This window comes from Antechinus flavipes, chromosome 6 (genome assembly GCF_016432865.1).
Source record: "Antechinus flavipes isolate AdamAnt ecotype Samford, QLD, Australia chromosome 6, AdamAnt_v2, whole genome shotgun sequence".
Taxonomy (NCBI): domain Eukaryota; kingdom Metazoa; phylum Chordata; class Mammalia; order Dasyuromorphia; family Dasyuridae; genus Antechinus; species Antechinus flavipes.
This window is the reverse complement of record NC_067403.1, coordinates 12975389-13000779: the sequence shown is the minus strand read 5'-3', so window position 1 is coordinate 13000779 and position 25391 is coordinate 12975389. Positions and strand designations below refer to the sequence as shown.

The following is a 25391-nucleotide window of genomic DNA, read 5'->3' as shown; positions in this document are numbered from 1 at the left end:
TCCTGATAGGTGCTTAACGAATATTCACTCAGTCATTGATTGATCTTCACATTGCCTTAACTTGTGTTTCCTTATTCAGTGAGACTTTGTCCATGGTAAAATACTATACATTTGCAGCTCTTAACTGTTGCTACTTGTACTAGTCAACTGTCGAGGGGCACAATAGTGACAGCCCTAGGCTGGAATCCAGTTATGGATTCAGATATTTACTAGTTGGGTCATCCTAGCCAAGTCATTTAACCTTTGTCTCCTTCAGTTTCCTCATCTGGAAAATGAAGGCAACAGCAATGGCCTTCCAGGTTTGTTGTGAAGATGAAATGAGACAATATTGGCAAACATTTAGCACAGTTGTTTGTACATAATGGATACTTAAAAGCCAGCTTTCCCTCCCTCTGCCCCTTCCTTTTTTCCTTACTCTTCTTCCAGAAATAAAACTATTAGAAATGATACTGAATTTGAGGAAGTTGGAACCTTTTTTTAATTTAGGAAAGAGTTGTTTTACAATGTAGCTGTACTAATTATTTAGGAAAATTATATTCTTTTCAATATATCTTTTTAGTATAAAATTAATCATTAATACTGTTTGATTTATTGAACAAGTATATAACAAAATCCATTTTGTTGGACAATTGTTTTTTTTAATAATGATTGAATTAATTGTATTTATTATATATCACTTAGAAATAATCTCAATAGTTTTTTTTTAAACTAAAGAATGATATATTTTTCTATTTCAACTTTTAAGACTTTATTCAAGAAAAATATTTTCTCAGATATTAACACTCAAGTGGGAAGTAAGTTTTAAGCATCTCCTGTTTTAATTTTATCTTTGAGTTGTTATATACTTTTGACTTTGTTTTATTAATAACTGAAGCAGCATGTATAGTGGAAAGAGTCCAGGATTTGGAAATTAGAGAACTAATTTTGTCTATTCCATTATTGTTGACTTGGGGTCAGTTACATCAAATATGTGGACCTCAGTTTCCTTATCTGCATAATGAGAGAGCTGTTCCTATAAGGTAATTTTCAGCTTAAAAATTGTGATCCCATGATTCTTGAATATCTAAAATCCCTTCCAATAGGGCAAAGAAAAGGTTATCTGAAGACTGATTTTTAAAAAGTCTCATTTAGCATTAGATTAATGCTTCATTACATTTATAGCCTCTAGATCATGTCCTTTAGGCCCCTAGTATATTATGCTTTTATAACAAGTTTTTTTTAGAACAAAAAGATAAAATAAAATTTTTCCCTAGCTATAGTAGTCTGAAACTGTTAAGAGGCATTTAGTTAATTTTCTAATACATAACTTATTTAAACCTAAAACTTAAAAGGATCTCTCTGTCAAACTAGAGACCAGTTTTATAAAACTCACAGGATATTAAAATTGGAGTTGGAAAAGGTCCTGAAAAGTCATCTAGACTGTCTGTTCCTTTTTGTAGGTGTTTCAGTTATAATGTATTCTTTGTGATCCCATTTGGAGTTCATCTTGGAGTAGTTTGTCACTCCTCCATCTCATGGCAAATCGGGTTAAGTGCTTTGCCCAGCGTCAGGCTAGTGACTGTCTAAGGCCAGATTGGAACTCGGGTTGATGAGGCTTCATGAGTCCACGCCTGGTGCTCTGTGCACTAGGGTGGTGCCTCATTGCCTCAGATAAGGGAACTGAGGCCTTGGGAGATTGTTTTTCCCAAAGTTATGTATAGGCAATAAATTGAAAAACCCAGATTAAAATTCAGGTCATCTGACTCTACATTCAGTGTGCTATTCCAGTGTGCCACATTGCTTCTGATAATATGAGGATTATGCTATTTGCACTTTTAAATTGGGGAGTGAAGTTCTATTAAAATGGCATGTAAGTAAATATTTTTTTGAAATGACAAGAAATTTCTTTTTTTTTTTCATGCAGAAATCTTTCAGGAAATTTGTTTTCTTCATTAGCACAAGGAACTTTTGATTATCTTGGCTCCTTACGGTCTTTGTAAGTAATTTTTTTTTTTATTAATTAAGAAAATTAGATCATTCAATTCATTTTCTGAAGTGTCTGACTTTCTGATTTTAGTTGATTTTCTTGGTAGAGATACTGAAATGATTTGCCATTTCCTTCTCTAACTTGTTTTACAGATGAAGAAATTGAGGCAATTCAACTGAGGGTTAAATTTAAGCCCAGGGAAGTGTCTTAGCTGGATTTGAACTCAGGTCTTCTTGGCCAAAAGCCTAGTGCTATTTCCATGGTCCCACCTAGTTGTCCTTTTATAATATTAAAATTTTTTATAAGGAAAAAAGAGTAGTTTTCTAAACCATATATAGTGTATACCATTCCTGTCTACAAATAAAACAAGCCTTCATATCCTTTAAATGACTCCTGGTAAATTTCAGTTTTTCCAAATATCTTATAAATCAGCATGTTTTTGATCATAATACTTGGTGTCATACTCTTTTCTTTGACTTTTTCATAAATAGATGATTCTTCTTTGGTTTTATGAACTTTCTCAATAGCAAATTTTAATTCATAATATTAGTTGTTTAAGGACATTTTATGCTTTTGGATTTTAATTTTGTTCATCCTAATTGAATACCAAACTCCTAAAGATATTTTAGAATGCTTTTTTAAAATAATAGCTTTTTATTTTCAAAATCCATGCAGAGATAGTTTTCAACATTCACCCTTGCAAAAGCTTGTGTTCCAAAATTTTCTCCTTCTCTTCCTCCCTACTCCCCTCCCCTTGACAGCAAGTAACCCAATATGTGTTAAACATGTTCAATCTTCTGTACATATTTCCACATTTATAGAAAAATCAGATCAAAAAGGAAAAAAAATGAGAAAAAAAGCAAGCCAACAACAATAAAAAAAAAGGTGAAAATACTTTGTAGTGATCCACATTCAGTCCCCACAGTCCTCTCTCTGGTGCTGATGGCTCTCTCCATCACAAGTCCATTGGAAGAGTCTTGAATTGCCTCATTGTTGAAAAGAGCCATGTCCATCAGAGTTTGATCATTACATAATCTTGTTGATGTATGCAATGTTTTCTTGGTTCTACTCACTTCACTTACCATCAGTTCATGTAAGTCTCTCCAGGTTTTTCTGAAATCATCCTGCTGATCGTTTCTTATAGAATATTCACATACCATAACTTATTCAGCCATTCCACAACTTACAGGTTTCTACTCACTTTTCAGTTCCTTGCTAGTACAAAAATAGCTGTTACAGTTTTGCACATGTGGCTCCTTTTCCCTTTTTTATGATCTCTTTAGGATGAAGACCCAGTAAAAAACACTGCTGGATCAAAGGGTATGCCGAGTTTGGATAGCTTTTTGGACATAGTTCTGAGTTGCTCTCCAGAATGGTTGGATCAGTTCACAACTCCACCAACAATGTATTAGTGTCCCAGTTTTCACATATACTTTCCAACATTTATCATTATCTTTTCCTGTCATTTTAGTCAATCTCACAGATGTGTCATATAGTGATACCTCAGACTTGACTTAATTTGCATTTCTCCAATCAGAAGTGGTTTAGAATATTTTTGCCTAGAAATTGTCAAAATTTCTTCATCTCAAAATTATCTGTTCATGTCCTTTGACTATTTGTCAATTGAAGAATGGCTTGTATCCTTAGAAATTTGAGTCAGTTCTCTATATATTTTAGAAATGAGGCCTTTATCCAGGATCCTTGGATATAAAAATGTTTTCCCAGTTTTCTGCTTCTCTTCTAATCGTGGTTTCATTGGTTTTATTTGTACAAAACCTTTTAAATTTAATATAATCAAATTTTTCTCTTATGTATTTCATAATGTTATAGTTCTTCTATGGCCATAAATTCCTTCCTTCTCCACAGATTTGAGAGATAGACTATGCCTTATTCTCTTAATTTTCTTATAATATCATCCTTTATGTCTAAATCATGAATCCATTTTGACCTTATTTTAATATAGGGTTAGGTGTTGGTCAGTGCCTAGTTTTTGTCATACTTTTTTCCCAATTTTCCCAACAATTTTTGTCAAATAGTGATTTCTCATCTCAGAAACTGGAGTCGTTGGCTTTATCAAACACTAAATTACTAGAGTCATTGACTATTGTGACTTGGGGACCTAACCTATTCCATTGATCTACTGTATTTCTTGCCAGTACCAAATGATTCTGATGACCGCTGCTTTAAATTCTATTGTTAGGTCTGGTACAGCTAGGCCATCTTCGTTTGCATTTTTTTCATTAATTCTCTTGAAATTCTTGACTTTTTGTTCTTCCAGATGAATTTTATTATTTTTTTCTATAGAATGCTTCTTTAATATAGTTTCTTCTTCAGCTCATGTTGTACAGATGTGACAGCAGTTCTGTGGAGCTGTAGCCTACTATGTAATTGAATCATGTGTTTTTTTTTTTTTTTCCTTCCAAGTACAACTCCATTAATTCAAACTGGACCTGGGTAACCTTTTTTCTTGTATGCAAACAAACATAAAAATCACAGTTAATTGATTCCATCCCTTATACAAGCTGTACTATTTTGAATTTTATTAATTTTCTGTTAAAATTTTTTCTAATCATAATTATTTTCCAAGTTTTATCATGTATTTCCTACTTGTATTCTTCAAAGGGAAATTTCCACACTAGAAGATGATAAAGTGTTATAATAAGTTTGGACTGTTTTAAAAAAAAATTCCATCAAATATATGTTAAGTTTAAAAAAAAAAAAAAACCCTTAATTTTCACGTATGTATAAGTTGGTTATTCAAATAGCTTTCTTTCATCACAGATGGAACATGTAAGAAATCTTATTCTTGTAGTCAATTTCAATAAGGAAATTCTGATGAATAGCTATTTTTAAAATTAAAATTGCTGTCAGTAATTGTCTCCACTGTTCTCATCATAGAAAAAGGCATCAAGAAAGAGCATTCCTTGTAGGTCACTTTCTTCAGTTCAGAGGAAGCCTTTGAAAGTTGAAAGCAAGCAAATGCTAATCTAGTTTGGAAAATGATAGTTTTTCTTCTTTTTTCAAAATGTTTTTTAGCAGGGATTTGAAAAGTATCCTTTTTCTAAAACAGAAAAAGTTTTCCAAGTTTGAAACTGATCAGGAGGAAAGATGAAAGGTAGAGATAAGATGGAGTTTACTCAGACTAGAATCCTACTTTTATTTTTATGCTCAGGTTTTGATTGTTCCCCTTTTCACCTGGTTTCTGATCAAGTAACATTTAATGTGGTTACTAATTATACTTTAACTCCTAATTTTAAAACCTAATTAAAGTTGTCTGCTGTATTTTATAAAGCTACGTGATCAAGTGAACTGTTCCCTAATTTAAAATTCCTTTTTGAGAAGTGTGAGATGGATTTTCTACTTTGTTTTAATCTGCCAATATCATTCTTATGAATTCAGGAGATTTTTATAGAGAAATAGAATAGTAAATAGAAGATCATTTGAACTGATTAAAAAAAGAAGTTTAAAAAAAGATAATAAATTTGGCAAAGCCATATTAAATATAGTCAAAAAAGCAGAAAGAGCAATTAAATTCCTTTTTTTTTACAACAAAAATAAAATTCTGAATGTTAGTAGGCAATGTTACATAAAACTTAGGAAAAAATTAGAGAATTTAAAGGAAATATTTTTCCCTCATGGACTAAATCTTTTATTTTACTGACATATGAAATTCTTAGAGAGAAAATGCTCTCTAGAGATAATTACCTACACTGCAACTTAACTTCTTGATGCCCTAAGGAACTGTCTTATGACCAAATGACTTTTCCATAATCACAGGGCCAATATATACCAAAAGATGACCCTTAATCTTCTGACTGAGGTAAAACAAAAAGAAACAGCCCAAAATTATTCATTTAAATTGACTCTTATCAGAATAAGAAATGACCAATCATTAACATTTTAGCTTGAGAAAAGACACCAGACTCAGAGGGGTTAATGATTATTCTTCCAAACTGTATGCAAAAAAAAAAATAAATAACTCTTTATTAAGTACTTACAAATGCAGAGAAATATGAAAATATTACCTAGTACCTTTTAGGAATTAAATATGAAGTTGATTTTCAAATCTAGCAAAATATCATTAAAAAAGAAAAATATAAATCGTTTCCTAATGAATATAGCTATGAGTATATTCAATATTAATAGAATATAGTAATACATTACAGTTATGATTCTTTATGACTAAGCACAGAGTTTATATCAGACATGGGAAATTAGTTCAATATCAGAAAAACAGCATAAGGCAAGAAATATTTATGTTGTGTTATGTTTGATATAGGTGGGGAGGAGAGGCTTTCCAAAAAACTATAAACATGGTTCCTTCCATAACAGCATAACTTTTTCTAATTAGTTAAAGAAAAAATAATTTAAGAAAGAAAATCATGAGGTATTAAGATAAAGTAGCATATTTTAATTGCCAAAGTTAGTGACATCCAATTTAAATTCTCTTGATGTTCAGAAAGAGATCCATACCAGTTATCAACAAGCACTTTTATAGCACATATTTTCTGTTAGGCACTATGCTAGGTGCTGGGCTGTCTAGGAAGAATGAAGCAATCTATGGCCAAAATAATTGAAGTTTTTTAAAAGGTTCCAGCTCATCGGCATCTGATGGTCAAAGAAGCAAGCCTTAGAGGGGACCTCAGTGAGAAAGAAAATCTTTTCATGTGAATAATGATACAACTTACTCACTTTCAGTAATTGTGATTTTTATCTTGCATACTTTAGAGAATTTCAAACTGAGTACCTTTTGTGTGATTGCAATATCTTGTGGATGCATCGGTGGGTAAAAGAGAGAAATATCACTGTGCGGGAAACCAGGTGCGCTTACCCCAAATCCCTTCAGGCTCAGCCAGTTACAGGCGTTAAACAGGAACTTCTGACATGCGGTAAGGAAGAAATGAAATAAATACTTGTAAATTCTCACACTTTGGCTTTCTGTCAGATATATTCTGGACATTCCTTTTGACTTTCTCATATCCCATTGCTGTGCATGAGCTTTTCTACAAATACTTAAACATGATAAAATTCATCCTGTTATCAGCTGAGGTTCTTAAAATGTAAATGGTTCATAAGAGTTTTTTGCCTAAAGGGAGCTTTTCACTCAAATTTTAATCTAGTTTAATATTAACAGTTTCTTGTTTAGTGAAAGCTAATTTAAAATTGTAGTGTATTATCCAGTGTTTTCTGTCAGTTAGCAGTAATGACTAATGAATAGTAATGCGATTTTAAAGTAAAACAATATGTAACTTTCACATCAGCTAATTATTCAATTTCTTTAGGTGTTAATGAAGATGTAGCTGGTAGAATACTACTGTAATTCAGTAAAAGGGACTTAATAGTGTCCTTATGTGATACATACTCAAGTCAATTCTAAAGGTGACAGCTCAGCATGAAATAAGGGTTCTTTTGGTTTGTTTGTTCTTTGTTTTTGTTTTTGAAACTTAGTCAACTCTTTTTTCATTTGTCACATGAAAGGCATAGAACTTATTCAACAATGGATTTACTGATACTGTCATTGTGTTGGTGATCTGTTTTTATATTTATTTGATTTTGTTTAGTTTTTTTGTAACTTTTCAGTTTAGTTTTTCTTTGTAGCATTATTAGCTTACTACATTTTCCCCCCAAATGATTCTAGATCCTCCTCTTGAATTGCCATCTTTCTACATGACTCCATCTCATCGTCAGGTTGTTTTTGAAGGGGACAGCCTTCCCTTTCAATGTATGGCTTCTTATATTGATCAGGACATGCAGGTATTGTGGTACCAGGATGGAAGAATAGTTGAAACTAATGAATCTCAAGGTATCTTTGTTGAAAAGAACATGATTCACAACTGCTCATTGATTGCAAGGTAATTTTTTTTTTTTTTAAGGAACTCATTATTTTTGTACATCATATTTATATTTTTGCTTATATTGTTGGAATTTCAACTGATGTTTGTATCTTAATTAGTTCAGATATTTGTCAATCTCGTGTTAAATAGTTATATCAGATCTCTTTTCTAAAAGGCAGCATTTTTCCAAGTGTTAGTTTTTTGTTTGTTTTTGTACTGGATTAAATTTTCTAGAAATTGATTTTTTTTAAACTCCATATCCAATTTTTAAATGTTTACTGCTACTAGACTTTTAGTTCCTGCTTTGGGGACCTCTTGTCATTTTAAACATTTAGGCTTAAGGAAAATGTAACGTTTTAATCTCGGGATGAATTGGAAAACAAGGCTTAGAAACAGGACATTTGTCTATGTAAGAACTGGCCATTCTTCCATGCTATTTGTAATGGTAATGTGTATGTAGTGGCTAATTCATCAGAGTACTGTGCAGTCTTTTATAAGAACTTAACAGATATAGTTGGTCACATTCGTATAGGTCCATAGCATTACCTACCACCTATATGTCGGCATGCAGGCTTAGTTCTTCAAATTTCAGTACAACTCTACCGTTACTTTGTGACCTCCTTCACTTTTTATTACTTTGAATCTCCTAATGCTACACATAATACCCTAAAGGGATGATGATTATACCAGTATTCAGTTGATTCATATTAAAGAGAATAGACATAAATAAGGTGAATGTCAGGTACCAGGGGCCTTAGGGTACTGTGTACTAGTCATCTACATTCATTATTCATCCGGGATACATAAATCATAGATATAAAGCTGCATGGTAAAGTTACCTTTGCACTGTTTTGATAGAGATCAGATTAATACTGGCAGAAATAAATCTTCTAGGGTAGTTGCAACCTAAATTAGATCTTTTGGCTTTGATAGCCGTGTGTGTGTGTGTGTGTGTGTGTGTGTGTGTGTGTGCACGTGCATACATGGGCATGTACACACACTTCATTTTTTCCTTTTTTTGTTAATAATATTATATTTTTCTAATTATATATAAAGATAGCTTTTGAAATTGATTATTTTTTCCAGGTGAAGTTTTGAATTAAAGTTTTTCCCCCCTTCTCTCCCTCTCATCTCCCCTCCTCAAAACAACAAGTAATCAGATATAGGTCATACATGTGTAGTAATGCATATATTTTTCTGCATTAGTCATGGTGTGAATGAAGAAACAGAACAAAAGAAAAAGCCATGAAAAACAAAAATAAAATGAAAAGAATATGCTTTGCTCTGCATTTAGACTCCATGGTTTTTTGCTCTGGGATATGGACAGCATTTTCCTTCATGAATCTTTTGGAATTATCTAAAGTTACCATATTGCTGAGGAAAGCTAAATCATTAATCTTAGTTGATTATTGCTCAGTATTGGTATTGTGTGCAATGTGCTCCTGGTTCTGCCCACTTCACTCTGCAGCTTTTCGTATAAGTCTTTCTAGGTTTTTTGTGAAGTCATCCTGCTTGTCATTTTCTTGTAGCATATTTAACATTTCATTGCATTCATATATCACAACTTATTCAGCCATTGCTAGTTGATGGGCATTCCTTCAATTTCCAATGCTTTCACATAAAGAGATATTATGAATATTTTTGAACACGTAAGTTTTTTTTTTTCTTTGTTTAGAATCTCTTTGGAGTATCTCATAGTGGTATAGCTGCATCAAGGATATGCACAGTTTGGTTGCCCTTTGGGTATTTGCAAATTGTTTTCCAGAATGATTACATCAGTTCACAAGTCTACCAACAATGGATTAATATTTCATTTTTCCCACATCTTCTCCAACATTTGTCATTTTCCTTTTCTATCCTATTAGCTAACCTGGGAAGTGTGAGGTGGTATCTCAGAATTGTTTTAATTTGTATTTATTGATTTGGAACATTTTCATATAACTATAGATAACTTGAATTTCTTCATCTGAAAACTGCCTATTCATGCCCTCTGACTATTTATCAATTGAGGAATGACAATATATTCTTATAAATTTGACTCAATTCTCTATATATTTGATAAACGAGACTTTTTTTCAGAGAGATTTGCTGTAAAGATTGTTTTTCATCTTTTTGCTTTTCTTCTACTCTTGATAGTGTTGATTTTGCATGCAAAAACTTTCTTTTCTTTGTTAAAAGGGACATTTATTTAGGAAAAGAGGTTACAGGTAAAATTAAGAGGTAAAATAGGCACCAGAAATAGTAAAAATGAAATAGCATTGGGAAAGCATATAATTATACATCATGAGGTATGGGGGAGGGGGTTAAGAAGAAAGACACTATGAGGCAGAATGATGTGGTGGGCTAACCCAAAAGAGGTTCAGCAAAGATAGTGTAGATCGTGGGCAGATTTATAGGGGAAATATAACCTCAGGGAAGGAAGGGAAATGCCAGAAAAGAATTTGGTAGCTCAAAGGGAGGGAACAAGGAAGAGGCAGATGGAAAAGTTTTTAATTTAATGTAATCAAATTTATCCATTTTGTACTTTATAATTTTCTCTATCTCTTATTTGGTCATAAATTCTTCCCTTCTCCATAGATAGATCTGATTAAGCGATTCCTCACTCTTCTAATTTGCTTATGCTATCACTTTGATGTCTTAATCATGTACCCATTTTGACTTTATCTTGGTTTATAGTGTGAAATGTTGGTCTATGCTTTTTGTGTCATGAAAGGAATTTGGTAGAACTTCTTTACCTGTTTTTCCAAATGGTTTGAAATGGTTTTGTAAATGTTTGGTAGAATTCATTTCAAAAAGCCATCTGGGCCTAGAGAATTTTTTTTAGGGAGTTAATTGATGGCTTGTTCAATTTCTTTTTCTAAAATGGGATTATTTAAATATTTTATTTCCTCTTTTATTAATCCAGGCAACTTATAGTTCTGTAAATATTCATCTATTTCTCATAGATTGTCAGATTTATTGACATAAAGTTACTGGCTGCTAGCCCTGAGGGCCTATTTGAAATTGTATAACATAAACAGGTAGTGGACAATGGAGGGGTCAAGGAATTGGAAGTCAACAGTGCAAATGAATAATAGGGTAATGTGAGGGAATGTAGAGAGAATCACAATAGATTGTGTTTGGAGAAGAGGTTGTTAGATGCTTGTACAGAGAGATGGTACATTTATGGGTGAAAGCAAGGTCAAGGGAATGACCGTCTTTGTGTGTGACTAGAACTTTCTTCTTGATAAGGTTTTCACTGGGCTAATAGATTTGTTTGGATTTTATGAATGATGCTTTATTGCCTTAATCATCTTTGATATCATTCTATAATAGTTACTGGACTGTAAGTGTGTGTACTCATAGAAGTGTCTGTGTTCTCAGGTTCTAGCAGGTTGACTAGATGGAATCTCAAACTTCTTTTTGTGTGAAAAGCTTGATTTTTTAATAGCTACTTTCTCCTAATTCATAGTTCTAATATTTTAGAGGTTGTTTCTTTTAGGATACTTTGTAATTAGATACTGGATACAATTAGGATACTTAGCAATTAAATTGCTATCAAAAGGAAACTATTTCTTTGGCTAGAGCTTCATAGTTGGAACATATATAGTTTAAATGGAGGGAATGGCAGTATTTTTTTTTTTTGTTGTTGTTGTTGTTGTTGTTTTTTAAGTTCTGCTTTTTTCCTTATAAAATAGAACTTTGAGAGGATATGGAAAAATCAGGACACTAATTCACTCTTGGTGGAATTGTGAACTAATCTGACCATTTTGGAGAGCAATTGGAATCATGCCTAATGGGGCATAAGACTTTTGACTCAGCAATATCTGCTTTCCAAGATGATCAGGAAAAAAAAAAAAAAAAGGAAAAACACCTTTAAGTTCTCTATTTGTTACAGTTCTCCTTGTAGTGGCAAAGAACTAGAAATTGAAGGGATGCCTATCAGGTGGGGAATGACCAAATAAGTTGTGGTAGATGCCTGTGATGGAATACTAGTGTACTGTAAGAAATGATAAGCAGGTTGATTTTAGGAAAAAAAAAAAAAAACATGGAAAGATATGCATGAAATAATGCAGAATGAAGTGAGTAGAACCAAGATAATACTGTATATCATAATAGCATATTGTTTGAAGAATGACTATGAAGATCTAAGCCATTCTGAATAATATGAATGTTCAAATTAACTATGAAAGATTTCTGAAGGAAAATGCTATCCACCCCCAGAGAAAGAACTGATATAGGGAAGTTTGCATTATATGGTTCCATATATAAATCTATATCTTGGTTAGCCTTTTTTAAATGCAGGTTGGGGAGGGGGAAGGGAAACAACTCAGAACTCAAAATATAACAAAAAAATCTCAAATATAAAATTTTTAAAAATAGAATTATAATTAACTAATAAACATAAATCCTACCTTGTATTAAGGTAGATGATAATAATTTAGAGCAAAATATTAAAAAAGACAAATTAATCACAGTTTTGTGACGTACTTTTAGTAGTCTTTGGAAATTGTATCTCTTTGTTTCTTTCTACTATTGATTAAGTCCTTTTTACAAAAATGTGTGAAAATTATTTTAACTTTGTAAATTTTTTTGAATGTCTAATGGTAGTTATAAATGCTAGCTGCTGAGAAGTCACACATTTATTTTGGCATACATAATTAATTGCTTTATGGCACAGTTAAAGTTAAACTTAGTGGTGGAGATTCATGGTCTACACTGTTGAATAGTATAGATTCACAGAGTATCTTAAACCTGTGGTAATTGTTGCCACAGCCCTCTAGCCTTACTTCTTTGGAGTAGCACAGAGAAAGTACTGCAGTTATATACTCTTTTCATTGTGGTTAAATGTATCAGTTTTTTAAACTTAACTGTTTCCCTTTGTTTGGGTTCTGACTTTATATGTAGATTATTCATTGGAAAGTGACAGTGATGGATAAAATATGAGACTAGAAAATATTTGATATGAAAGAATCTAAAGCGATAGGCTTTTTATTTTAAAAAAATTAATTGTTGAGATTTTAAGGAAAGCCTTCTGCTTCCCTGGAATACTTACTTTTCTTTCCTACTCCCTTTTCTTGGTATTTTTGTTGTTGTTGTTAACATCTCAGCCCTTAGTTTGTTACCTTTTTAATGGATTTGCAGAGACAGTGAGACATTGAAGAACTCCTTTCTGACTTTTTCAGGATCAGTTCTGGTTCTTACTCTGGTTCATACAATCCACTAGGTGAAGAACTTTGCAACATGTTTGCTTTTTGTTGCAACACAACATCAATTGGGCAAAGTAAATCCTGCATGAGAACTAAGAGTAGGAGGTGGGCTAGGCTTTGTTAACTAGCCAATCAGCTTAAGTAATAGAAAACCTCTAGGAATGGAGGCAAGCATTTTCCCTGGCATTTGTTGTCTTGTGGTTCTTTATGTACATTTCCTTAGTATCTTTTTAAGAAGTGCCAGATATCAGTATTTTGGGTTATAACTATTCCTTCTTAAATTGGCATGTGCTGCCCACCAGCCCCTGGACTTGTGTTCAAAAAGTGATCTCAAGATTTTAAAGATACAGATTCTGCTCAAAATCACACATTAAAATAAAAACTTGCTAGATCAATTAGATTGTAGTATTTAAGCTGAAAGTTATTTTAATGATCATCTGGTCCAGACACTATTACAGATGAGACAGCATTGTAGCAGAACTAGCTCATGATTGATCATCTTTGAGTTCTTTTTGGATGATACTTATGGTTATATTATGGTACTTCTAAGCTAAAGGTTCTTAGACCTAACATGTTGAATTTTTCATATTATTTATTACTTAAATATAACTGTGTTGAGTATAATTTAAAGCAAAAGTTTTGCCTTGTTTTTCATTTCACAGTTTTTTCCCTTTTTTAAAAAATATGTAATATTTTGTATAATTTACTTTTTCAATGATTTTGGTGAAGATAACTAATGGCACTTTGTGTGTGTATGTCCTTAATTTCTCTCTACAGTGCCTTAACTATTTCCAACATTCAGGCAGGATCCACTGGAAACTGGGGCTGTCATGTGCAAACTCGACGTGGGAACAACACCAGAACTGTTGACATTGTAGTATTAGAAAGCTCTGCCCAGTACTGTCCTCCAGAGAGGATAATAAACAATAAAGGTGATTTCAGGTTAGTTATGATGAAACCATTAAAATATTGTGCCATACCTTGGGGATTAATATTCTCTTCTGTTGTTTTCATTATTTTGAGTTGTTAAAGATCAATTCTACAGTATTTTAATATGTTGAAATAAATAAAGCTATTTCTTATTAAAGCACTCATTTATTACTATTGGATTAACAGGCTGCTTGTAAATTGCTTCAGTCTCAAAAATAAATGTTTGGCCAGAGAAAGAGGTGATATTTTGTAAATTTAAAGAGTCTTGTTTTGGGTTGTATTTTAGGATTGCTGTACTTTAGTAATATGTACTTCATGACAACTTAGTGACTGTTCCTTGAAATCATAAGGAACCCAAGCTCATCATTTTATGAATAATTCCTGTATTTCTTTTTTAAAAGCTATTTTCCCTTCATTACACATTAAAACAATTTTTTATAATTTTTTTTTTAGTTTTACATTCCAAATTCTCTCCCTCTCTCCCTCCCTTCTCTCTCCTTTTTCTTAAGTGGTAAGCCACTCAGTATAGGTTATACATGTTCAATCGTGTAAAATATTTCCGTATTAATCATTTTGTACAAGAAGACTCAGAAAAAAGAGAGAAAAATAGTATGCTTCAGTCTGCATTCAAACTGATTTACAATATCAATTTTTTCTCTGGTGATGGATAACATTTTTCATCATTAGTCCTTTAGAATTGTCTTGGATCATCGGTATTGCTGAGACTAGTGTAAATCATGCACAATTCTTCATCAAACAATGTTTTTATTACCATGTACAGTGTTCTCTTGGTTCTGTTTACTTCACTTTGCATCAGTTCATATAAGTCTTTCCAGGTTTTTTATCCTGTTTGTAATTTCTTACATCCCAATAATATTCCACCACAACATATACTACAATTTGTTCAGCTATTCAAATTGGGGATGTGCTGAGGGGATGAGCATCCCCTCAATTTCTGAATCATTGCACAAAAAGAGCTGCTATAAATATTTTTGTATGTGTGAGTCCATTTGCTTTTTTTATGATTTCTTTGGAATATAGAACTAGTAGTAGTATTGCTAGATCAAAGGAAATGCCCGCTTTTATAGTCTTTTGATGTAGTCCCAAATTGCTCTCCAGAATGGTTGGTTCTATAATTATTACTATAATGATAAAGAAGTTTGATAAATTATTACTTTAAATTTTATTTTTTTCTCTTTGTACTGCCTGGTATAAGTTCTGATAACTACCCATATGAATTATTACAATAGCTTTCTAACAGGTCTTCCAGCCTGCACTTACTCTCTTTAACATCACTCCTCAATCAATACTTCACATCAGAGCCTGGTGTTTCTTGTCTCTTAATAAAGTTCATGTTTCTTTGAGTGGTATTCAAAGCCATCCACAACCTGATTTCTAGCCATATGTTATACTATTTATGCTTCAGGCAAATTAGATTGTTTGCTGTCCCTAGCCACATTTCACATTTTCTACTGCTATGGCTTTGTTCACCAAATTCCTTTTTTTTTTTTTTTTTTTTTTTTTTTTTTTTACAAGGGTGAATGTTGAAAATTATCTTTTCATATATTTTGAAAATAAAAAAACTATTATTAAAGTCACAGATCTTTTGCCAAAAATAAAAGATTGAATAGATTAGATAAATAATAACATATAAAGTGTTTTTAACTCCTTAGATGGAAGATAGCATGAAAACATGCCTTTTCCATCCCCCTACCCCTAACCTGGACTTCTTTTTTTTTTTTTTTTTTTTTTTAAATTTTTTTTTTTTTAAATTTTTTATTTAATAATTACATTATATTGACACTCATTTCTGTTCCGATTTTTTTCCCCTCCCTCCCTCCACCCCCTCCCCTAGATGGCAAGCAGTCCTTTATATGTTGGATATGTTGCAGTATATCCTAGATACAATATATGTTTGCAGAACCGAACAGTTCTCTTGTTGCGTAGGAAGAATTGGATTCAGAAGGTATAAATAATCCGGGAAGAAAAACAAAAATGCAGATAGTTCACATTCGTTTCCCAGTGTTCTTTCTTTGGGTGTAGCTGCTTTTGTCCGTCATTTATCAATTGAAACTCAGATCTCTTTGTCAAAGAAATCCACTTCCATCAAAATATGTCCTCATACAATATCGTTGTCGAAGTGTATAATGATCTCCTGGTTCTGCTCATTTCACTTAGCATCAGTTCATGAAGGTCTCTCCAAGCCTCTCTGTATTCATCCTGCTGGTCATTTCTTACAGAACAATAATATTCCATAACATTCATATACCACAATTTACCCAGCCATTCTCCAATTGATGGGCATCCATTCATTTTCCAGTTTCTAGCCACTACAAACAGGGCTGCTACAAACATTTTGGCACATACAGGTCCCTTTCCCTTCTTTAGTATTTCTTTGGGATATAAGCCCAATAGAAACACTGCTGGATCAAAGGATATGCACATTTTGATAATTTTTTGGGCATAATTCCAGATTGCTCTCCAGAATGGTTGGATTCGTTCACAACTCCACCAACAATGCATTAGTGTCCCAGTTTTCCCGCATCCCCTCCAACATTCATCATTATTTTTTCCTGTCATCTTAGCCAATCTGACAGGTGTGTAGTGGTATCTCAGAGTTGTCTTAATTTGCATTTCTCTGATCAATAATGATTTGGAACACTCTTTCATATGAGTGGTAATAGTTTCAATCTCATCCTCTGAAAATTGTCTGTTCATATCCTTTGACCATTTATCAATTGGAGAATAGCTTGATTTCTTATAAATTTGAGTCAGTTCTCTATATATTTTGGAAATGAGGCCTTTATCAGAACCTTTAACTGTGAAAATGTTTTCCCAGTTTGTTGCTTCCCTTCTAATCTTGTTTGCATTAGTTTTATTTGTACAAAGGCTTTTTAATTTGATGTAATCGAAATTTTCTATTCTGTGATCAGTAATGGTCTCTAGTTCATCTTTGGTCACAAATTTCTTTCTCCTCCACAAGTCTGAGAGATAAACTATTCTATGTTCCTCTAATTTATTTATAGTCTCGTTCTTTATGCCTAGGTCATAGACCCATTTTGATCTTATCTTGGTATATGGTGTTAAGTGTGGGTCCATGCCTAATTTCTGCCATACTAATTTCCAATTATCCCAGCAGTTTTTATCAAATATGAATTCTTTTCCCAGAAGTTAGGGGCTTTGGGTTTGTCAAACACTAGATTGCTATAATTGACTATTCTGTCTTGTGAGCCTAGCCTTTTCCACTGATCCACTAATCTATTTCTTAGCCAATACCAAATGGTTTTGGTGACTGCTGCTTTATAATATAATTTTAGATCAGGTACAGCTAGGCCACCTTCATTTGATTTTTTTTTCATCAATTCCCTTGAGATTCTCGACTTTTTATTGTTCCATATGAATTTTGTTGTTATTTTTTCTAGATCAATAAAATATTTTCTTGGAAGTCTGATTGGTATAGCACTAAATAAATAGATTAGTTTAGGGAGTATTGTCATCTTTATTATGTTCGCTCGGCCGATCCAAGAGCACTTAATATTTTTCCAATTATTTAAGTCTGACTTTATTTGTGTGGAGACTTTTTTATAATTTTGCTCATATAATTCCTGACTTTCCTTTGGTAGATAGATTCCTAAATATTTTATGGTATCAACAGTTATTCTGAATGGAATTTCTCTTTGTATCTCTTGCTGTTGGGTTTTGTTGGTGATGTATAAAAATGCTGAGGATTTGTGGGGATTTATTTTGTAGCCAGCTACTTTGCTAAAATTATGAATTATTTCCAATAGCTTTTTGGTAGAATCTCTGGGGTTCTCTAGGTATACCATCATATCATCTGCAAAGAGTGATAGTTTGGTTTCCTCATTGCCTACTCTAATTCCTTTTATATCTTTCTCGGCTCTTATTGCCGAGGCTAGTGTTTCTAATACGATATTAAATAATAATGGTGATAGTGGGCAACCTTGCTTCACTCCAGATCTTACTGGGAAAGGTTCCAGTTTTTCCCCATTGCATATGATGCTTACTGATGGTTTTAAATATATGCTCCTGACTATTTTAAGGAAAAGTCCATTTATTCCTATGCTCTCAAGTGTTTTTATTAGGAATGGATGTTGGATTTTATCAAATGCTTTTTCTGCATCTATTGAGATGATCATGTGGTTTTTGTTTGTTTGGTTATTGATATAGTCAATTATGCTAATAGTTTTCCTAATATTGAACCAGCCCTGCATTCCTGGTATAAATCCTACTTGGTCATAGTGTATTATCCTGGTGACAATTTTCTGTAATCTTTTTGCTAATATTTTATTTAAGATTTTAGCATCAATATTCATTAGGGAGATTGGTCTATAATTTTCTTTCTCTGTTTTCAGCCTACCTGGTTTAGGTATCAGTACCATATCTGTGTCATAAAAGGAGTGTGGTAGGACTCCTTCAATCCCTATTTTTTCAAATAGTTTATATAACATTGGAGTTAATTGTTCTTTAAATGTTTGGTAGAATTCACATGTAAATCCATCTGGTCCTGGGGATTTTTTCTTAGGGAGTTGATTGATAGTTTGTTCTATTTCTTTTTCTGAGATGGGACTGTTTAGGATATTTACTTCTTCCTCTGTTAGTTTGGGCAAGCTGTATTTTTGGAGGTATTTTTCTATTTCATTTAAGTTGTCGAATTTATTGGCATAAAGTTGGGCAAAGTAACTCCTAATTATTGCTCTAATTTCCTCTTCGTTAGTGGTGAGTTCTCCCTTTTCATTTTTAAGACTAACAATTTGATTTTCCTCTTTCCTTTTTTTAATCAGATTTACTAAGGGTTTGTCTATTTTGTTGGTTTTTTCATAGAACCAACTCTTAGTTTTATTAATCAATTCAATAGTTTTTTTACTTTCAATTTTATTGATCTCACCTTTTACTTTTAGAATTTCAAGTTTAGTGTTTGACTGGGGGTTTTTAATTTGTTCCTTTTCTAGCATTTTTAATTGCAAACCCAATTCATTGACCTTCTCTTTCTCTATTTTATACAAATAGGCCTCTAGAGATATGAAATTTCCCCTTATTACCGCTTTGGCTGCATCCCATCCATTTTGGTATGATGTCTCATTATTATCGTTTTCTTGGGTGAAGTTATTAATAATGTCTATGATTTGCTGTTTTACCCAATCATTCTTTAGTATGAGATTATTTAGTTTCCAATTATTTTTTGGTCTACTTCCCCCTGCTTTTTTGTTGAATGTAATTTTCATTGCATCGTGGTCTGAAAAGGATGCATTTACTATTTCTGCCTTACTACATTTGAGTTTGAGGTTTTTATGTCCTAATATATGGTCAATTTTTGTATAGGTTCCATGAACTGCTGAAAAGAAAGTGTATTCCTTTCTGTCTCCATTACATTTTCTCCAGAGATCTATCATATCTAGCTTTTCTAGTATTCTGTTTACCTCTTTGACTTCTTTCTTATTTATTTTCTGGTTTGATTTATCTAATTCTGAGAGTGCAAGGTTAAGATCTCCCACTATTATAGTTTTACTGTCTATTTCTTCTTGCAGCTCTCTTAGTTTCTCTTTTAAGAATTTAGATGCTACCCCACTTGGTGCATATATGTTTAATATAGATAGTGCTTCATTATCCATGCTACCCTTTAGCAAGATATAGTGTCCTTCCTTATCTCTTTTAATTAGGTCAATTTTTGCTTTAGCTTGATCTGAGATCAGGATGGCTACCCCTGCTTTTTTGACTTCACCTGAAGCATAGTAGATTTTGCTCCAACCTTTTACCTTTAACCTGCATGTATCTCCCCGCTTCAGGTGTGTTTCCTGTAAACAACATATTGTAGGATTCTGGCTTTTAATCCATTCTGCTAACCGCTTCCTCTTTATGGGGGAGTTTACCCCGTTCACATTTATGGTTAGAATGACCAATTCTGTATTACTTGCCATCTTGTTAACCCAGGTTTATGCTTTCCTCCCTTCTTTCCCCTTTCCCCCCTTCCAAGTATTAAGCTTGTGAGCACCCCTTGTTTCTCACAGCCCTCCCTTTTTAGTGTCCCTCCCCCGCCTTAGAGTTCCTCCCCCTATCTTACCCCTTTCCCTCCCAGTTCCCGTATTCCCTTCCGCTTAGCTTATTCCTTCCCTTTCCACTTTTCCCTTCTCACTTTTCAATGAGATGGGAGAAGTTTCACCATAGATTGAATATGTCTTAAGATTTTTCACTTAAAGCCAATTCTGAAGGCAGTAAGATACCCACTATATTCATCCCCCTCCATTCTTTCTCTCAGATATAATAGGTTTCCTATGCCTCTTCATGAGATGTACTACCCCCACTTTACCCTTTTTCTGGTACAATGTCCTTTCCACATCAATTTCTAGAACAAGGTATACATGTATTCTTTATGCATCTATATAGTCAAAATATAGTTCCCAAGATTAATCTTTACCTTTTTAGATTTCTCTTGAGTTCTATATATGTAGATCAAACTTTTTGTTAAGTTCTGGTTTTTTCATCAGAAATAGATGAAATTCGCTTACTTCGTTGAATGTCCATCTTCTTCCCTGGAAAAAGATGCTCATTCTCGCTGGGTAAGTTATTTTTGGTTGCATACCAAGTTCCTTAGCCTTTCGGAATATCATATTCCAGGCCCTTCGATCTTTTAATGTGGATGCTGCCAGATCCTGGGTGATCCTTATTGTGGCTCCTTGATACTTGAATTGGGTTTTTCTAGCCGCTTGTAATATTTTTTCTTTCATCTGTGGGTTCTGGCATTTGGCCACTATATTCCTTGGTGTTTTGATTTTAGGATCCCTTTCAGTGGGTGATCGATGAATCCTTTCAATGTTTATTTTTTCCTCTGTTCCTATGACTTCTGGGCAGTTCTCTTTGATAATTTCCTGGAAGACAGTGTCCAGGCTCTTTTTTTCATCATGTTTTTCTGGGAGTCCAATGATTCTCAGATTGTCTCTCCTGGATCTGTTTTCCAGGTCTGTTGTCTTTCCCAGAAGGTATTTCACATTTTTCTCCATTGTTTGATTTTTTTGGATTTGCTTGACTGATTCTTCTTGTCTCCTCGAGTCATTCAATTCCACTTGTTCAATTCTGATTTTCAGTGAAGTATTCTCTTCACTCACTTTTTAAAATCTTTCTCTAATTGTCCAATTGAGTTCTTTTGTTCTGTGGAATTTTTTTCCATTTCGCCAATTTTGTTTTCCAGTTCACTAATCCTATTTTTCAAGGATTTTACTTCTTTATCCACTCTCTCTTTAACTGACTTCTCCAGGCTCTTTTGCCAAGCCTCCCTCTCCTTTTCCCAAGCTTCCTTCTCCTTTTGCCAAGCCTCACTCTGCTTTCCCCATTTTTCTTCTAGCTCCCTTGTGAGAGCCTTTTTAATCACTTCTATGAGGTTCATCTGTGTTGAGGAACAGCCGATCTCCTCCTTTGGGGAATCACCTGGGGACTGCCTGTTTTTAGTCTCCTCAGGATTTAGAGTCTGCTCTCTATCTGTGTAGAAGCTGTCTAGGGTTAAAGTCCTCTTCAGCTTCTTGCTCATTCTGTCTATTAATCAGAGACAAACTACCAAAGAAAAACAGAAAAAACTGGAGTCTTTCTTTGGGGGGGGGGCTGGATGTGTTATCGAGCTTCCTCTACAGACTGCAGGTGGCAGCAGTGAGGCACTAGCAGGACTGTGCTGCGCCTGCGCTCTGAGATCCCAAAGCGTGCTGAGTCACTGAGGGGGGGGGAAGGGGGGGCGGCCAGGTCCTGAGAGACTCCAGCTGTTTGCGGTTGTGTTCTTCAGCCCCGGTGTTTTTAGCTTCTCTGCTGGGCTGCTGACTTGCTGCAGGTTCCAAACCTGTAGCGAAGCTCTCCCCGCAGAGACAGCTGCGATCACTCCCCACCCCCTCTCCAGTCTGCTCCCGTGCTCTCACTGCCGCTGCCCTCAGCCTGCGCCCGATCTAAAACCGCCCCAGCCCTCCAGTAAAGACAGACCTTTCTTGGCGGATCTCAAGGATGGCTTCTCTTGGTAACTATTTGTGGGTTTTTTTCAGTCAAGCATTGATTCAGAGGCTTGTAATGAAGTGGATAGTGAGAGAAAGCGCGGAGCTTATGCAACTGTGAGCCTCCTCTCCGCCATCTTAACCGGAAGTCCTCTCACCAAATTCCTTATGAAATATTCCATTTCTCTGTCATTCTTGTGTTTCTATCCCTTGTTCCCCCCACACGCTAAAAAAAGACCTTTTTTCCCCAAAATATATCATGTGATATACATAATAGACAATGTCTTTAAAATATATTATATGATATCATATAATAGTTATAATGCAATACATAATGTATGGTATATAATATATTCTTTCATTTATTTTTAGTTTATGGAATTAAACAAGCATTTCTCTAACATAATTTAAAAAGATGATTTCACATGAAACTCTAATTTATTATGTACAACTTGCTATTTTAAAAATATAATAAAGTGAGGTGAATTTTTTTACATATATTCTTTAAAGCATCAACACTTATAATGTTAATAGTAATTTCTCTATATCTTTAATTTCCTTGCCAAGGCTAAGCTCTCTTTCAGCGTGTTCCTTTAAACCCATTCCCTTCTTTTTTCTTTTTCATATTTCCCACTCAATCATTGCTTCTATCTCTTTAAATTGTTAGTCTCTTCTTTTCTGCTGATTCCTTCACATGTACCCCAGTCTCCATCTCCTATTCTTAAAAAGACTTCATAAAGCAAAATATCCTTCAATTTAGCCTCCTCTCTCTTTTCTCAGCCAAATTCAGATTTTTGGAAAAAGCTGTTTATACTTATTGCCTCCATTCCTCAGTCCTTTGTAATCCAACAGGCAATTGCCGGTGAACTATTGTAGCTTTTTGTTATTCATAGTTTTCTATCTATCCTCTTGGTCCTTCAGAGCACTAATATTCAGACAAGATTTTTATGTTCTCCATTATCTTTACTTCTGTCTTCAGTTTCTGCTCTAAGTTCTATTCTTTCAGTTATAAATTGATTAATAAGTTTCCTGTGCTTCCAAACTGGTCTCATTAGACAATTTTTCCCTTTCTCATTAGAATCATTTTGGGTTTTCAAGAGAAGATTTATGAGTTTTCCATTTTCTTTTTCTTTCTTTTTTTTTTCCTTCCCTTTTTTTTTTTTTTTTTGGTGGGTTTAATTTCCTTGTAGGATTTCTATGCTTTCTTTAAATTTCTCAATCCCAGAATTTAGAGCTATATCAATATTTTCATTGTTTTCTCAATTCTGTCATGAATTCTTAGCTGGAATGTAGACTACCCCTACTTTGTGGGTTCCATCTTACTTCAGCAACCAGTTTCTCCTTCTTACTCAAGATAAGAATTAGAATAGCAGTTTCCTTTCTCATTTGTCTGTGGTATAAAGTATGTAGTTGTTAATGTAATATTTCTTATATTTTTATTATTTCTGATTCCTTAAATGAACAATTTGACTTGGATTTTCCTTTGTAGATAAAAGACTTGAACTGTCTATGATTTTTTGTTTGAGGTTGAAGTTCTGAAGTTTGAGTTATTTTTTTTTTGATAGATTAAATTTGTTTTTCTCTGATGCCCTATTATTTTGCTCTGTATTTCACTCTCCATTTCTGAGTATTCTTAGAAATTTCCTTAGGTATTTGATCAATTTCTTTATAAAATATTTTTCTGGGATACTTGTCTCTTCAAGTTCATTTATAGGGTTCTTTAGTGTTGCTGTCTTTTGATTCTTTTCTGACAATCTGTGTTTTAATGTTTGAGTTACAGATCAGAATTTCTCATTTCTAGAATAACAGTTGTTTTTGGAGAAATTTTCTATTATAAAATCTAAATTGATTTCTTATCTGATTTCCTTTGATAACTTTCATTTTTGATATCCTATCCCTCCTTACTAGAAATAAAGCGTTCACAGACACCTGCTATTTCCAACCTGAGCCACTTTGCCTTTCCCCTTTGGAAGCCTGGTCTCTTCCACTCCCATCTAGAGAATCACCATAATGGTGCTGGTCTTAGGCAGATGCCCAATAGATTGAGCCTACTATAACTTAAAACCACTTCTTGGCTGCACTTTATATAGAAATGTACCTGTTTGAGAGGCACTAACTCCTCCTGGGCTTATCCTTTTATGTCTAAGGTGACTTGGGAAGGTTTGTGAAAGACTTGAACCCCTTTAACTTAGACCAGTCAATTTGTAGTGACAGCTTTTAGGGAAAAACTAATAGTCTGTAGGGAAGGAACCCAGACCTCAACTGATAGTTTGTTATCACACAAAATCAGTTCAAACTAATTTCTAAATTATCCTTTCTATTAGTGGTGTTATTTGGCAAGTAGTTTTTTTTCTTTCCTAGCACTAAACAGGGTCTCTAGGGATTGGCCATTTTTTCCTCTGACTCAGCCAGTAGAACACAGCATATTGTGTTTCCAGAATAATGAGGTATATTTATGTTATATTTTTAATTCGTGAAATGTTTATTATATTATTACTATGGACGAGCTACTGTGCCGCTGAGAACATAGATGTGACATAAATCCTCTTTGCAAAGTGACTGGAGACTTGTCCCAATACATAGTTCCACATAAACTAGGTTTGAACTCAGGTCTTTCTCTGTCCAACTTGGTTTGTTTCCTGTCATGATAATTATGCCTTCTACTAAATTCCATTTATTCCATGTCTTTCTGATAATCTGGATGATTATCTTAAATTTTCCTTTTTGGCAGCAGACACTTTAGAAAATCTGTCCTAGCTGGTGACGGTGGTGCTTCCCTGTAGGGCCTGCTGCTCGGGGAGCTCGGGCTTGTGGATTGCTGGAGCTCAAGAGTTTTGAGGTGCAGTGGATTTAGTCTGTTGGGTAATTGCCTAAGTCTAGTGCCATGACAGTGATTCTCTAGAGGGAGGAAAGAAGGTGAAAGGGACTGGCTGCCACAGGGAAGGACAGGGAGGCTCAGGTTGAAAACAGCAGGTGCCTGCTGACGCCATGGCCTTTCCAGTCTGGGGGAGAGGGACTTGATCTTTCCTTCCCCCCATTTGCTAAACCCTTTTCTATTCTTTTGGACACATATTCGAATTCATTCTCTTTAGAAATATCAAAATAAAGATACCATCGCTTGAGATTAGGGGTATCCAAGGTGACTTATTTCATTGTCTTATGTTTAGTTCTAAAATGACTTTTATTCATTGTCATCATGCTTGATTGTCTTCATCGCTATTCTTGTAATGTAAATTTCTTCTAATCCTTTGCCCTCGGATCTCCAGGTGGCCTAGAACATTGGCAGGCATCACTGCCTACCTCCTGTGTACTCGGAACAGTCCTGGCAGCGGCATTTATCCTGGAAATCCGCAGGATGAGCGGAAAGCCTGGCGCAGATGTGACCGAGGGGGCTTCTGGGCGGAGGACGACTACTCCCGGTGCCAGTATGCAAACGATGTCACTCGCGTTCTGTACATGTTCAATCAGGTAACTGATGTATTTTTCA

At 34.0% G+C, this 25391-nt stretch overlaps 1 protein-coding gene across 1 annotated transcript in view; it reads left to right on the top strand.

Moving 5' to 3' along the window:
* The window catches only part of ADGRA3 (adhesion G protein-coupled receptor A3), a 125093-nt gene that overhangs the window by 47459 nt on the left and 52243 nt on the right, over window positions 1–25391 (top strand). Inside the window, exons 5-9 of the mRNA XM_051966285.1 lie at window positions 1904–1975; window positions 6695–6855; window positions 7605–7818; window positions 13767–13931; window positions 25171–25372. Coding sequence (XP_051822245.1) covers window positions 1904–1975; window positions 6695–6855; window positions 7605–7818; window positions 13767–13931; window positions 25171–25372 — 814 coding nt within the window. The remainder of the gene's footprint in view (window positions 1–1903; window positions 1976–6694; window positions 6856–7604; window positions 7819–13766; window positions 13932–25170; window positions 25373–25391) is intronic.